The sequence below is a fragment of the Centroberyx affinis genome, unplaced genomic scaffold, assembly GCF_046629955.1.
Source record: "Centroberyx affinis isolate AG114_WGS23_722 - 3 ecotype Tasmania unplaced genomic scaffold, CSIRO-AGI_Caff_v1 ptg001146l_1, whole genome shotgun sequence".
In the NCBI taxonomy this organism is placed as follows: domain Eukaryota; kingdom Metazoa; phylum Chordata; class Actinopteri; order Beryciformes; family Berycidae; genus Centroberyx; species Centroberyx affinis.
Window position 1 is genome coordinate 57245 of NW_027279680.1, and position 16673 is coordinate 73917.

General features: G+C 40.4%; 2 protein-coding genes across 3 annotated transcripts; one reads left to right on the forward strand and one right to left on the reverse strand.

Annotated features, from left to right (window-relative positions):
• The first annotated feature begins 119 nt into the window (after positions 1-119).
• glrx5 (glutaredoxin 5 homolog (S. cerevisiae)) lies at positions 120-3629 on the forward strand. Its single transcript, XM_071524093.1, has 2 exons — positions 120-534; positions 1755-3629. The coding sequence occupies exons 1-2, from the start codon at positions 237-239 to the stop codon at positions 1925-1927; spliced, it is 471 nt and encodes a 156-aa protein (XP_071380194.1). The 5' UTR covers positions 120-236; the 3' UTR covers positions 1928-3629.
• A 1107-nt stretch (positions 3630-4736) lies between these two features.
• Positions 4737-16640, reverse strand: ints9 (integrator complex subunit 9). 2 transcript variants are annotated; one of them, XM_071524096.1, is made up of 17 exons: positions 16542-16640; positions 16007-16134; positions 15721-15781; positions 15534-15596; positions 14962-15101; positions 14214-14300; positions 13720-13840; positions 13028-13162; positions 12615-12726; positions 11721-11901; positions 10978-11038; positions 10235-10406; positions 9118-9242; positions 7442-7609; positions 7020-7118; positions 6290-6427; positions 4737-5569 (listed from the first exon to the last, which is right to left on the reverse strand). In XM_071524096.1, the coding sequence occupies exons 1-17, from the start codon at positions 16548-16550 to the stop codon at positions 5393-5395; spliced, it is 1977 nt and encodes a 658-aa protein (XP_071380197.1). In that variant the 5' UTR covers positions 16551-16640; the 3' UTR covers positions 4737-5392. The 2 variants fall into 2 exon arrangements, with proteins under 2 accessions (XP_071380197.1, XP_071380198.1); XM_071524097.1 differs by lacking the exon at positions 15534-15596.
• Positions 16641-16673: the final 33 nt, after the last annotated feature.

The following is a 16673-nucleotide window of genomic DNA, read 5'->3' on the forward strand; positions in this document are numbered from 1 at the left end:
TTCCTTGTGTAACCGACGTGATTGACGTGGTGTTTAACCAATGGCAAATGAAGTGATGAATGAAGTGTCCAATCAGCATTCTGGTTCCTCCCATCTAGCTAGTCTTCCGAAATGTATATTGTCATCGTGAGTGTGTGAAGTGTTGTGACTTAACGCGCAAGCTTACGTAGAAGCAAACCGGTCCATTTCTACGACACTTCTTCACCGACTACTAACGATACAACCGACCGAAGACCATGAACAGTCTAATTAGGTCAACGGCGAGGTGTCTACGGGCCGGCGCCGCGGTCTGTCTGCCCGGGCAAGCCGGCGGACATGTGTCGCTGGCCTCGGCCCGGCACCTGTGCGCCGCGGCGGGCGTACTGAAAGACCTTGGTGAGATGGTGAAGAAGGACAAAGTGGTCGTGTTTATGAAGGGGACGCCGGCTCAGCCTATGTGTGGCTTCAGCAACGCCGTGGTTCAGATCCTCAGGATGCACGGAGTGGACGAATATGCTGCGTACAACGTGTTGGACGACCAGGACCTCAGACAAGGTCAGTCAGTCAGTCAGTCAGTGAGATAACAAACCTGGATGACAGCAACAAGTAGCTCTCAGTTTAACTTGAGCCTAGATGTCACTGCTGTCTTTGGCTGGATCTCTCCATAACCGACCAATAGACTTGTCACATAAAATGAAATGCTCTTAATTGCTCTAACTAATGTTTAGGTATTCATTGCCTCATTTCAACACCATTCTTTAATATTTGCCCTATTGGCACATTCAAGCCAAACATATCAACTGTTTTTTATCAACAAAAAGTTCTAGCTACCTAGTTTTCTCAAATGTACCACAACAGATGAAGTTTTTATCAGCACTGTGCAGCAGGTCTGAAGGGTGTGGTGCTCCAAGTGAAACGTTAGACATGAATGTTGATATGCGAGTCTCTTACACTATTCAAAGCAATTCTATTTTTCCGTATTATATTTTGCCACGACCTGAACCTTTTCTAAATGTCGGCAGGTATGGCTGTTATGTATGAGGAAGAAGGAAATGTTTTTCTAGTTACATCACAGCTGCACATTAATGAGTCTTCGTCAATTGAGGCTTATCTCGTAACAGCAGTGCAACACCAACTCGTCACACACAGATGAGACAAACTCTGACTCTGACACTTAATCCTGGTCAGGAAATTGTTCCCAAACTCTATTTGAGCGATTTGGGATTTACAAAACATGATGTTTAATATGGTGTGAAAGAACACTATTTTACAAAGGCTGCAATATAGGCATTTCATTTATTTTTTTAGATTAAATGTAGGCCTAATCAGTGACAGAAGTAGTTAGAAACTGAGAATGAAATTAGTCTGGCAGGAATTCTTCTCCCAAGCCCAGACACAATAAATAATCTGAGATTGATCACTGATGGGAGGTACAGTGGGTGATTTTCCCACGATATGCTAGTGAAGAGTGCAACTGAAAGTGCTTGGTAGACTTAAAAACATAAAACTAGACCGAGAAACGTGTGTGTTTCAGACTTGAGCGATAACCTCCCGAATTATACAACATTAGGAGCCATTTGGATCTCATCGGCCCCCCCTTATTTCACAGGAACACTGAAAACTGGGAACTAGGAAAACTGAAATTTATTTATATGAAAATGTCACAGGTTACTTTTAAGCACTTGGGAAATTCACTCCTGATTCTCCCCGCCTGACATTTGGTATCGCATCAGTTTCAGTGCATCTCTAATTCCAACCTTATCTTGCCTCCACAGGAGTGAAGGACTTCTCCAACTGGCCCACAATCCCTCAGGTTTACTTCAACGGCGAGTTTGTTGGAGGCTGCGACATCCTGCTGCAGATGCACCAGAACGGAGATCTGGTGGAGGAGCTGAAGAAGCTGGGCATCCACTCTGCGCTGCTGGACGCCGAGAAGGAGTCCAAGTAGAGGAAGGGGGATGAACCTCAGGCAGTTGACGAGAGGTTTAAATTTAAAAGTTTGAATCCCCCCCCCCCCCCACGGCTGGCCGCAGACAAATTGACTTTCCAGCCAGCCACTCACAAAATTGACTCACCCTTCTGACCTACGAGGCACACCGAGAGCGCAGATCTGAGTGGAGCTGATAGGTATAAGCAGTTTTGGTGAAAGCCCTGTGTCCCGTGTCATGAGCTTTCGTGCCCTACAGTGTTTACAGGACACATATTAACAGCTGGGGGAGAGATATGGAGCTCTTACTGCACTGCTTACACTTAAGTCCTACCAGATTTGCACAAATGAAGTGCCTGGGAGATGAGAACTTGAGATTTGTGGCATAGGAACTGTTGGCTAGGTATCTCTTTTACAACATAGCACCTTTAACAAGGTATGCACCAGCACCTAGGAGGAAAAATAAGAGGAGTGGACAGTGTCATCACAGGGATCCAGGATTGGGAGTTGCAAAGGTTTTACCCAAACTTTTATCCCCCTTTTCTGTCTATTGGTCAATTTTTTCAAATTTAATAAAAGGGAGGATGGTGGGAATGTGAAGCTGTTTACTGCTGTTTACCTATAGCCCTTTAATACCCCATTTTAAAGTCATAGTTAACAAAGGGGAGGCAAGTTGTAATTTATCTACACAAGAAAGCTGGCATCCCCTCTCATCCTGCCCTCAAAAAACACCCTGCTACCTCTACTGTCCACTCCTCTTTTTTTTTCTTTCTAAAAGCCACAACCTGTTCCAAGACCAAATCACCCTCCGGTGGCACCGGGAAGCGATGTCATCATCCTCACCAGAAACCCTCCAAATGCACTGCCTGTATCTCTACCAGGAGGAAGAATGAGGAGGGGACAACACTGTCACGGCTAGTAAGAGTTGAGGGTACAATGCAATTACCTGGTCATCACAGATTTACCCCATATTAAGGTAGAAAGAGTGTGCACAAATCCGATGATAAAGCTGATATGGACACCTATCAACAAAGAGGTTTAATTTCAAGTTTTATATGTGTGTCCAGGTCTGTGGTATTTGTAACTTTGTCCAGGAAGGGAAGGGAAGGGAGGAAATTTTTTGCCTTTTGTAGAAGTGATTCGTAACCACAGATGTAGATCACACTTTGGGTGCAGGCAAGATGTCACACTTTTGCCCTACATGGATGTTTTACCCCGACTCTAACTGGCTGTGACAGTATTGTCTCCCATTTGTTCTTCCTCCTAGTAGCCATGGTGTCGTCTACTGTTGAAGTTCACGTACAAAAACACAGACCCTCACTTTTAATGTATACACCCGCTCAAACGCAACAAAACACTGTCCTGCTACCTTCTCTCCTTTTTTGTTTCTGAAGATGACAGATTTACAGTATATTTGGATAGATGAGAGCAGTTAACTTTCAGGTTTGAAGTGTCTGTCCAGGTCTGTGGTATTTGTGAATTTGTCAACGAAGGAAAAGGAGCTTGTTTTTTTTTTTCTTTCCCTTTGCTTGTTTTTGTTTTGTTTGGAGTTTTCTGAGCCAAATCCCTGACACTTATCAATCATTGTAGTTCCTTCTGCTGCATACAGTCGTATTATCTAAGCAATGCTCACGTAGTACACTGTAAGATATTGTACATTGAAAGCATATTATTAAATGTATTTTAGCTGCATGTAAACTATGTACCAATTAAATATTTTGCAACACAAATAACCAGTGACCTGGAATCTTTTTATATGAAATCTAACTTAAGTGATCATACTTTACCTTGTCAAAATCCCAAAACGGTAATGAAATGACAACATAAAGTTAAGAAGACAGAATACAGTAGCTGTGCTCTCATTCAAAGCTGGTTTGTTGGCACACTGAAGTTGTTCTGCATCAACTGTTGGGACTTTAATCTCCACCTTTATCTGTTGTCATTGAATGGAGGCCAAACTAGCACCTTAGGCGCACTTACGTATTTAGTGTCGTTTTCTATCACACAAGATCTAATGTAACTATCCGACGGGTGAGAGGCAGGATGTCCTCGGGTTACTGTGGGCTTTACCAACCACAAATTTGTTTTAATTAGAATTAAGGCCATTTTATCTCCAGAAGCCTCAAAGAGGCTTAAAAGAAATTCCTGCATCTCAAAATCACTCAGCAGCCATCAGACCTGATAATCTACACTATCCTGACACCACTCCAACACTCAGGCTTACATATAGCCCACATCTTATCCCATAATTTACAGGCTCAACATTAGTCTTGCTCAGTAGTTCAGAAACCACGCTATAGACGACTACAATCAGGACTGCAGATGTTGTATGATTATCTACTTTTCTCTACTGTCATCTGCCCTCATTGGAGAACCGCCAAGCTGGCACCATATGCAAACTCAGGGAATTAGTGGGTTACAGCAGAAGAATTACTTGTTATCCAGGTAACTCTAGAAATTCAAATTACATTGAAATAAAGTGTTGATCATAAGTTCATCAGCTGGTATGGCAGACATCCATAAGAACAAATAACTATCAAATTTGACAAATCTGTTTCATTCCAAAACCAAAATGAACACCATTAGAAAGATGTGACTACTCTTATAAAATGATCAACAACACAATGATGCTAAAAGATAGTAAATAACTTAAATCGTTAGTTGATAAAAGTATAAAGCTTGACAGACTGGATCACCTGTATTTTAGAAATATTGAATATTGAATATTCTTTTTCTTACCCAAAATGGATATGAAGCATTTAGAATATTACTATTCAATAATAATCACAACATACAAATATAATTGTAGCGTTCTATTTGTAATGCATATAGGCCTGTTGAGTAGGTAGTATAGTGGTAGTTGAGTTTTTTTTTTTTTTCAATTTAGAGCACAGTGCTTATTCTCAAGCATTACATCTGAAAACTTCTAACATCTTGAGTTGTAATGAAAACCACTTCACAAATGCAAATTGACGTGTGGATTAAACTTGCAAATGTCATTAGCATACACTCATTTAACCTTGCGAACTTGTAATTAATCGATAACCCAAAGGACCTCAAAACTTTGAGATGTCTCTCTGTTGAAGTAAAGGGACCTTTCTTCTTTACTTCCTCCTTTGGGAAACCAAGCAGCTCATGATTAAGCTCATGTCTGTCTGCCAACACACATTTCACTCCTTAATGAGGACTCGTCGTTAGTGATGCATTCACTGTGACATGTTCTTAAAAAGCATTTTCTCAATTGTGTTTTAATACAAAATACTATTTTACAAAATATAATCTGACTTTACAGTAACACTACTGTAAACATGACAGAGTTTTAAAAAATATGACTCAGGTGGGGGCACTCCCACATTTCACTTGAGACATTTTGAGTTTTGACTCCAGTCCACAAATCTTTTCTGTCACCATCCACAGTCCGATGAAGTAGAAACACCGTTAGAAAAGTAACAATAATCAAAGAGGACACATGAAGAGGATTCAAGTTCAGAGTTTCTGCAGGAAGCGGAGCACCAGGTCTCGCAGGGTGGTGCGTAGCGGCTCGTTGTTGTCACAGACGATGTGTGTCCCATCCTCCTCCAGCTGGATCAGTGTGTCCTCCGCCTGCAGGTGCAGGATGTGTCCGTCCGCCGTCTCCTCCACCTTCACCTCTGTAATACCATGCTGCAGGGGGGGAAGGACATACATGCACAATCAACTTTCCATATCAGATGTGTTTTACTGCATGTTAACACCAGGGAGAGAAGTTACCACCAGCCAGATCCTGTAAATTTCAGATTTTAATGTATAATAGTTTGATTTAGATTACTTTATTGATCCATATATCATCCATTTATTGATGCCAACACAGGGGCTTGAACCTCAACCCATCACTGAAGGACAGCCTCTCTAACCCCTAGGCAGCCCTTTGTTTTCTGTTAAACAGTAACTTCAGATTCATCAATTTGAGGTTATTTTCTATTCTAAGAAGTAAATGAGCTGGTAAAACGGTAAAAAGGTGGTGGGGAATTTTGAAATCCTTGATCCTTGGTGATTCCTTGAAGGTCTGATGTTCATAGTAATTACTAGACCATGCCGCATGCATTTAATCTCCCTAAAATGGCCGCGTCAGTGTTTTTACTGCTGGTGCGGTAAAGATTCTGTCATAAAGTCACTTGTACTTTCCAACAATCTTATGCATTAGGAGATTGTCATTTCAGATGGGATAAAAGGGATAAAACTCGAGGCTTAGTTTCCGATCTGTAATCACCAGACATTGCTTTGGAATACTAATGCCACAGAAAGTGACTGACGCTCAATAGAAAGAACAGGGGGGATGAATGCAAGTGAGTTCAGACTACTGGCTGTTCTGAACACGATATTCAGGTTCAGCAGATCTCTGACCTTGTGCAATGTGGCCAGGAAAGCTTCCAGGGGCACAGCTCCGCTCAGCAGGGGTTTGGGGGCCAGCACCTCTGGGGGCTCCTCAATCACACGCTTCCTCTTCTTACTGGGTGGGGCTGGAGGGGGTTTAGGCACCGACTGGCAACACACAAGAGAAAACTGTCAGTTGGCTGTGTACAGATAATACAACTTGAATCTATCTTTGTTTATGTTGGTGACTTTTCTTATGTTTGAAGTTAGGGCTGGGCGATATGGTTGAAATCAATATCATGATAATCATAAGGATTTTTCTCGATATCAATATATATCACAATATGGTTCATGTATGCAAAATCACGTTAAATAATCAAATTAATGTTCATCTCATTGAACCGAATGGTGCTGTTAGGTGTGATGTCAAACAAAACAGAAATATTCAAATAATATTCCTACCATACCTCATTTTATGAGAGTTTTTAAGTAAAATTTGCTTGTCATCATCAATTTAGACAGCAGAAATGTGTGTCACGATATTAAAATATCTTCATATCATCACAATATGATTCCACTGAAAGACGATAAACGATAATATTGAATTATCGCCCAGCCCTATTTGAAGTTCTGTATGGATACCCACATTCACACATTCATAAACCTACACTGTCACACAAATTCATGAGACAGACACCAGATACACCAATGGACACGGACACACACACACACACACACACACACACACACACACACACACCTGTAGTGTGTGCTTGTTATCCTTGGACTGCATCACTGCAGACACAGTTGCCACAGAGACGCCCGGTTTAACCTCAGAGGGAACCAGAGAGTTGGCCAGCTGTGAACAGGAGAATCACACATGTTTTTTAGACATTTGGACAAATTAACCACCTGTTGTTTGACAGGAGTTGAATATTTTCATCATTTATTTCAGAAAGCTTTACTAGCACCAAATGCCATTGTCTCCCAGCAACATATTCAGTTAATAAACACGTTACATGAGTGCATTCACTGTCTGCTTTCCACAAGGACTGACTTTCATTATTATTTCAACATTGCCAACTGACTTCATTAAGCCTTTTTAACCAGACAAGTTGAGCAAGAACATATTCTTGCCCACAGGAATGAAACTGCACTGGTTGCAGCTCTGTTGCGTCTCACCTCGGGCAGCAGGTGGATGCGTTCGTAGCGGCGTCTGAAGGGCAGGCTGAGGACAGAGCAGCGCCGGTACGGCATGGGAGGAGGCTGCAGCTCCAGCATCAGATCGGAGCGGTGGGACTGGGACGCCGGAGGCTGGGTGTACTGCTCCGGACACACCACATGGACGGGCTGCAGGAGGGTGAGCCAGGGACAAACATGAACTCCTGTAGGCTAAACTGAAACAGCCTTTTAAGATGGACTGGATGGAAATCAAGCAGCTTTTACAGACATTTTGTGAGCTTTGAATTATAAAAAGGTTCTGTCTGGGTGGAGTTCTGAAATATTTGGCATCAAAGATTTGACATACCAGCTGCCAAAACAATTACATACTTTCTATCTTTTAAATATTTAACTTTTTAATTATTAAATAACACCACGCAAGCATAAAGTAACATTCAAAGATCAGGACATTCAAAGATCTGACATTTTTTTAAAAAGTCAGACAGAACTTTAGGCTACACTTTATACACGATTTGTTAAAATAGTCCTAGATTGAGCATATTCTGACTTCGATTAAATTGCACAGGCAATCATAAGAGATACACCAGGAATAAATTAAGTTTTAAATTGTTTTCCTTGACACATTCAAAATGTACACGTTGACCAGGTTTGGCATAGAGGCATCTAATTTGTTTCAACGTCCATATTTGTATTACTTTCATATCATGTTTGATAAGCTAATATTGGGGTTTTTTTATCCCCCAAATCCATTTCCACTTAAACAACACAAAACAAGCATGTCTGATGCCACTTCAGGGTTTAGAGGAAACTCACTATGCCTATTATTATTAGACTCTGCAATCAGGTTCCAGAGTCCAGAAGTGGCTAAGCCATACTTGAGCCATGTTTATGAAAGCCAAAAAAGCATTCTTAGTTAATCCAAATTTAGATTTCTGGTTTAATCTAAGCATCTAAGAAAAGGTGTATAAAACTGGTAAAGGAATGAGCAGCGACAGTTTTTTAAATAATCAACAGAACAACTATTATTATCATAAAGTGTTTTTGTGTTCACTTACACACACACACACACACACACACACTTATTAGATCCGTCCATTTGCTGCTACAGTACATGTGGACTGATGTTTTGCATTCTGATGCTTTTCTGCTCTGCACCGAATGCTGTTCTACCATGGTACTGTTATTCTGTTTGTGGTCTGCCTGTTAGTTTGCAAAATTGTTTCCGTTCTTCAACCTCTGTCATTAATGAGCCGGTTTCACCCACAGGACTGCTGCTGACTGAATGATTTCTGTCTGTAGCACAATGCTCCTCTTGCCAGTAATGTGCAGAGAAACCCATGAGGGCAGCCATTTCTGAGATAAACAATCAAGGCATCTTTCAAACAGCTTAGGTTCACGTTTTTCGGTAACTGAATCACTATATGAATGTCCACCTATTAGCTCCAGTCCCTGTGTGTAAGAAAGCATTTATAAGCTGTGGTCATTAATGGAGTCAGCACTGTGAGTTTTCACTCTATTACAGTGGATTGCTGCTACAGTTGCTGCTTGTTTTGTTCCTTTTATCGTAATTCGGTCTAGGAAAGTGCTGTACAAACAATACATTTATTATTTTTCTGTACTCAAACTGGCTGCTGAGTGTTTCCTATCAGTTACATGTAAGTGTGGACAGATCATACCTGGACCTCCTTTAGCAGCTTGGACACCTGGTGGAAGTTGAGCCGTGTGTCTATGGGACAGTAGACACACTTCATGGCCAGCGGCTGGTAGGGAGCCAGGGCGTCCAGGTAGGAGAAGTCTGGCTCTGGGGGGGCAGAGGGGAAAATCACAGGCTTTTATAAACATAGTACCCATTTCATAATTACAGCATCATGTCTTTTGTTGAAATCTCTATGTAAATAAAGCCAATAGTAGGGACAATAGTGCCTGTTTACATAGAGATTTACTGGACTACAGATATTTTTTTTAAATCTGCAATTTACTGTGTAAGGGTCTGATACAGGCACTGGCAGTATATGATAACTTAATATTTTTACATATTTTGAGGGTGTGAAAGTTTTATTTTAACATTTTAAATGTTCCTAGACACTGGAGCAAAGCAGACCTGTATTTTGAGTTATGCGAGGCTAACAAAGTTATTATGCAAAGATACCCAAAATTTAGAAGGCCAGATAAATTCCAGGTTATATCCATTTATTTGCATAAATAAATAAAAAAATCACAATCACTTTTAAGTCTTTATTGGATTGGGGCCAATTCGTTTACTCTTTATTTATTTTCTATTGCCATAAAAGACAGATGCAGCCATTTTTTGTTTGTTTTTAATAAAAATGTAGATTAAAAACAAGAGGTGATGAGGCTTTTGTTTACAGTGCTCCTAGACTTTGGAAAAACCTGCCTGAGGTTCTCAGGCTGGCTTAACCCCAACCATCTTTTAAATCACTTCTTAAAAATAATTTTTCTAGACTTGCTTTTATATGATGACCTTCTATTATTGTTTTTGACCTCCCTTTTATGACTCTTGTCTTGTTTTTATAGCTTTTTTTGTTGACTTTATGTTTTTTTTATCCGTTGTGAAGCAATTTGTATCTGTGTTTTGACCACAAACACTTCCAGTAGTAGCTAAATCACAAATGGCAATTTGTCATTAAACAGCTCAACAAAGGTCAATTTCAAATGGCCATTATAAGAATAAGCATATAAGGGAAGATCAAAAAGCTTTTCCATGAGAACAGACCCATGCACAACGCAAGACATAGAGGCGACTGGAAAACGGTTCTGGTGTGCTCTACTCACCAGTGAAGATGATGGTGTTGAGGCTGGACTTGCCCCACAGCTCCATGAAGTGAACCACGTCCCCGAAGCGCAGAGAGGGATGACCGGTGAACACCACACATGGCTGGCGGAACTCACTGCTGAAGTCTCCGTGAATACTGGGGTAGTGCTTCAGCTTGTTGGTTTGGATCAGCTGAAGCAAGAAGACACAGGAGGTGTAAGAAACAAGCCTACATCAATGTTTCCTCTGTATTCACTCAGCAGCGATGCACCTCCACCAAATACAAACAAGACCAACGTTTAGAATAGACATTTTTTGTGTATAAAGTATCCAAATTAACCATTTAAACACTAAGGTAAAGTCATGAGAATGATGTTTGGCAATATTAACTATCTAGTCTATTATTGGCAACTTTACATTTCGAATTTATATGTTTAACAATTTCCCAGACAGGTTTTGTGATGGATTTAAGGTTACGTAATGCTGGAAATTGAACTTAAGTATATTTGGAGGATTATAAACATGTTAAAAGTAATGCTGTGTAGTGTTTACAGTATAGGCTGCCATGTTGATGTGACGATAACTGCATGTCAGACAACTCAGCGTTGAGAAATCTTAACCCGAGTTTATTACTTGGAATTCCAGCTTTAAAGATTTTTCCATTGCATGTTTCCTAGTAGGAAGTCAGAATTTCTGACTATAAGACATGTCTGGAACACAGCATTAGTTTATCCCTGGTAAACAACACAGCAAAAGCACTTACCTCTGCGTGGGGGAATGGAGGCTCTGGAAGGTAGACCTTTGACTGCTTGTTGTGGCAAAGCCTGGAGGAATGATAAAAAAAAATGAATCATAAATCTATTCATAGTAAGATGATCACATCACTAACCTGTAAGGCAAAGAACAGATGATTGTGATCAAATATCAGGTGATTGTAATACAACAACAGCCAATGAGCATTGTTCATAGCAGTGTTTCTTCCTGATTTTTTCCTGGCTGTGTGGAAATGCCTATGAAACAACATTAAGATCATGTGAAAACTCAGCTATTCCACAGTAGCGTTGTTGTTGCTGTGCACCATATTGGCAGAAAACGCAGACAACATCCGAAGAATGCGCTGATTACCAAAAGTTACTAAAATGTTTGACTTCAGCACCAAAACCAGATGCTGCATCACTGTTTTGATTCTAAAAATCAATATCATGGCCAAAAAAAAGTTGTCTGGAGCAACACTGTTTAGCAGTCTGAGGACAAATATTATGTGAAGTACTGTGAAAGAGACCGTTCTGCAGAATGTTTCTGAAATTAACACATATTTTTTTACCTGGGTCTAGCAAGAAAAATAAATCCTACCGGTGTTATATGTCGATGTTTGATTTTGTCTTATTCCATCATTGTATTTGTACCATTTCTTTTCATTCATTACTTCTTTCTTTCCAATCCACCATCCCGGCCCATGTAAATGTAGTGGGAGATATAATGAAAATCTGATCAGCAGCTCCTCACCACTCAGCGAAGATCTGGGAGAACTCCAGCGAGCTGTTGGCGACAGGAGAGATGAAGTAGAAGGGCGTGGTCCCCAGGTTGGCGCTCTCGATGAACTGGTACAGACACTCCAGCAGGTCGTATATCACTCCTGAGGAGTAGCACGGCACCAGCACGTTGCCTCCCGCACGAATCGTCATGGCTACAGGCACAAATAAATAATAACAGTTTGACATAAAAACAACACTCAAAATCGGCTAAGACACCACAGACAATATCATTCCTCAATCAGTCAAAAATTGAAAGGTTTTATCCCCACAGACATGAATAGCTGACTAAACACGTGCATCTAGGGCTGCATTATTATGGCTAAAATGATACTCCAGATTTTTTGCTAGATTTTGTTATCATGATTCTTAACTGTAATGATTCATTTTGATAATCTAAGGAACAAAATTATTTTACTACAGTTTGGGCATCTTATGTCAATATCTTAACTAGTTTTTCAACTATAGTTAATACTAATAACACTAACTAATAACAACATGTTTCACCATTGCAGATAGTGTACAATTATTAATAGTGGAAATGAAAATTACAATATATGATTAATGCAGAAGTCCTACATGCATCCTTGTGTAACCTAGTGGCATAAAGGAACGTGACTAAGCACTAGAGTTGGAGTCAATTTTCTTTCACTACAAAATGTAAGTTGAACTGAATTGCCCAATAATTTAAATTCAATTCAATCTTATGCATTCAATCTTAATAGTAACTCCATAGATTGGATTTAAGAACTCTTTATTATAGCAAAAGACTTTCAAATATCGAGGGGTATCTTTTTAATGAATTGGCTGAATTTGAAAATGACCTGAGCCCAATTTATCGTGGCACCCTGGTACATCCAGCACCTACCCAGGTTGCTGCAGAATTCTCCCAGCATGCCGTCTGGGTTGGCGGTGGGCATCTGGGTGAGGCCTGTCAAAATCAGAACGTCACTGTTCTTCAGGGAGCTTTGGTCCATCGGCTGAGAGACAGAGGAGGAAGAAAATTAATTAATTAACACCAGACTTGTGGGTAGCCTCGCAAGCCAGACTATCGAGTGAGGCATCATAGAGAGATCATAGCATGAGACTCATCTGGCCTCTCGCTCCCTTCCAGCTCTCTCTAAGAAAAGCACGTCCAAAGAGCAGCCTCCGAAATCAAGTGTACTTTACATAAATCAAACATTTGACTGAAACCATTTTCAACTAGGACCGATTAAAACATCAGTAGTTTTACACTAACCCAACGTTTATTTTCATTCAATGTTAGGCCTCCTGTCCTACCTGTGGATGTGTGGTGAGGAGGGACGAGCCAGACACATAGGCGACTTTCTCATGATGAGACTGGATGATCCAGTTGGAGCTGCCCAACGAGTAGCCAGAGCTTAGGGGGGAGACCTGTACAGCTCCAAACAACTCCTGGAGAACAAGATATGAGGAAACAGCGAGATATTTAACAAGAGAAAGGATGGATACAAAGATATAAACAATCTACACAAAGACATGCGTGACAAAAACATTGCTATTTTTTCCAGTGTCCAATAAAATTAATACTGAGCATAGTGCTATACTCTTCCCCCTTTGTTTTATTTTGATGATTTGATTTAGAGTCTTTCTTAGATGATTTGATTTAGAGTCTTTCTTAGAAGAGCAGCACCTACATTGAGTACAACTCCAGTTCCTATTTCACCAACATTGCAAGAAACCAGTAGTAAAGAGTGCAAAGCTCAGAGGCAAATTGTGCGTACTAAACCTCAGTTAGTTTTACAAAACAGCAAACACAGAGACGCCTACTTTGGTGGCCTTGAGCAAAAGAAATTGATCTAAAATCCATTTTTCTCCACTAGAGATCATTGTACGTGTGAAATAGCTCTCGGTGTTTGATTTCACTGATATGATACTTTATTTTAGCCTGGCGTCTGCCTCAGTATCAGTATATCCCTATTCAGAGCATAGGGGAAAAAAACAGTTCTTACCACTTTCTGTGAATAGCCCACAAGCTGCACTTTGCTGAGGGCAGAGTTGACCTCTTGCATACTGTAGGACCGCTTCCACGTCCAAACCTCCACTGCATCCTTCAGTGGGCCGGGGAGCAGCCTAATACAATGAAATAATAATAAACGTAATCTTTATAGCACTTACAAAAAACTGTTTACAAAGTGTTCAGCAATCAAATAAAAGCAAACAGCATTATCATAAAATAAGGTAAAACAAGTAAAAACAAGATAAAAGGTAAGAACGCAAAATAAGAAAATATTAAAGTAAAAATAATAGGGTAGAAAAGCAAGTATATAACAAACAGGTCTATTTAGAAATACAAGCATCATGCAGTTACACAACTGCAATATAATTTGTCAAATTGAATGAACATTTTAAACTTAAAGACAGACATTTCCAAGAACCACCCACAGATTATTTTAGTCTTCTTTTCAACACATCAGTTCTCAGTTGGTCTCAACAGTACACCTACCTTTGTATTTCCTTGTTCTTCCAGCAGGTGGCAGACTGGGCTTTGGGTACTCGCTCCATGAAGTTGACAAGCTCTTCCATCAGCAGTCTGAGGAAACAGCAGCACAAACCATTTGATCAAATATGCCACCACAGCCTCTTTGTTTTGGATCACTATATGACATGAGTGAGAGTTTGTTTTCCTGAGCGTGGGTCCCCGAGCAAAACATTATTCCTCAAACTCAAGAACCAGCACAGAATTAAATAATAACTAAATCGTTTGGGACCCTGGCTGAATTTTTTTTAAAAACCCCTGGTGCAACCAATATGCTTTCACAATACATGACAAATAGATTTTAATCTCCCTTTACTAAACCATGATGAAAACAGTGTTTCAATGCCATACACTTTTCTCTCTAAATGAATACTTTTGCATTCCCATAAATTGCAAGAACTTATAACATTATATAATCACATAATCCACACACCAATCCACTGTTTAAAAATCCACCAGGGTGTAATATAAGGTTTTATGTTTTATAAGGACATGTTTTATATGTTCTAAAGGGTACATGGACGGTCCACTCATTTTAAGTAGTTATATTCTTTGTTTAGACAGTGGGAAAGTAGCAGGAGAGACAGAGAAGAGGAGGTACAGTCGAGAAGCTCTGGTGGGATTCAAACCAGGCCAGCGGGGGCATATATGTGGTTCCAGAGGCAGAGGGACTGTAACCACTCGACTACTGGAAAGACACCATCAGTCTCCCTACCTGCCTATCTGCAGAGTGGGCTCTGTGGCATACACTGTCCCAGTGAAGCCTGTGTGCTCAGTGATGTAGGGCAGCGCCATCATACAGTGGTAGTTGGAGATCAGGATGACATCAATGGTAGACAGATCCAGCAGTTCTCTCTGTTGTAGATATGAACGGGAATAAGACGTATATTATTTCCTACAGTAGATTTACTGTAATTCTCATTATTATTAGTAATAGTAGGATTGATATTCATATTAGCAGTAGTAATAGTACTTTATTGATCATAGTAATGAAAGGAGTCGACAGTGGAAAACTAATATGATCCACTAGCCAAATGATGGAAAATTTGAGCTGGTAAGTTTGTCTAGTCTTGCATTCCACCCTCAATTATATTCTAGAAATCATTTTGTCTGATAAACAAAAACAAGTCTCTTTAAGTCAGAGCCATTCCCTTAGTTTCCTGCCCTAGTCATAGCAGCATTGTAATTCCCTGCAGTAGAATCATTAATTGCCAAGCATTTGATTGATGGCCTAAGCAAGAGAGATGTACTTTAGCTAAATATATGTAGTGTAGTTTGGTTTAGCACCTCAGGTAGACAGAATTCTGGCTGTGAATCCACAAACACTCTTCCTGCACACTCCTTCAGCTCCTGGAAAGATGGGAATGAAAAATATTTGATATGACATAATACAGGTTAAGGGTGTAGCAAGTCCAGAAATAGTCCACAGATAAAAGCTCCACAAATCAGATTGGCCACAAATGGCTTCTCATACCTTCTCCAAGTTTATTGTCCCATCCTTAGAGACCCAACTAGGTAGCTTGGAGAGTCTTGGACTGGAAAAAGGACAAAAACAAAACTCTTCATGATGCAGAACAGTAAGAAGTCTACTAAAGTCTATCATTCTGATTTATATCATTAAAATTTGAGAAATCCAGTTGTGGAAGACATGACAACACATGTGTATGCTGCTTTGAGCAAGTTGACAGTTTTTATGTATGCATGCTATTTAGAAGGTAATATGAGCTTTGAGGCACTGCCACTGATTGCCACTGACTCACCTGTGGACCAGAGGCAGGGGCAAGAAGTTGAGGACAGAGGTGGTGTCCAGTCCACAGTCCAGCATAATGGTGGTGGATTTGAATTTGAGCACATTGCAAGGCAATGTAGGGTGACCGGACAGACAGTACTGTAAGACATGGATGGTAAGTCATTATGAGACACACACAACACTGAGGAAAACGTATGACTGTGCACACAATACAGTACAGGACTGACACACTAGGTGCAGGACCTCACATGCAGTGCAGACAAGACATGCTGTCTGTCAGTGTGTTTGAAGGCTGGTGCATACGGACGGATGCACACACAGAGCAGTAATCTGGTTACAAGAGAGAGCCTCCATTTATCAACATCAGTCAGTTTGCATTCTTTTGGCTCAGTAACAATGACTGCCTAGCTTTGCTAGGTTGTTAACGTAGCTGCTAAGCTAGCACACACTGACATATAAAGGTGGCTTGCACGATTTGCTAACAAAATATTGCAGCCAGCAGGAGTTACTTTAACAATACTTCTCCTAGCAACTTGTTTACTCACCAGTTTCATTTTTGACACCAAGTAAAAATGGATAAATCTGGTTTAGCTAGCTTAGTTGCCTTTGCTAGCATTGCATCCTTCTGAAGTGTTTCCCCACCGGTCTCCACTCGCTATTTCTGACTTTTGTCATTT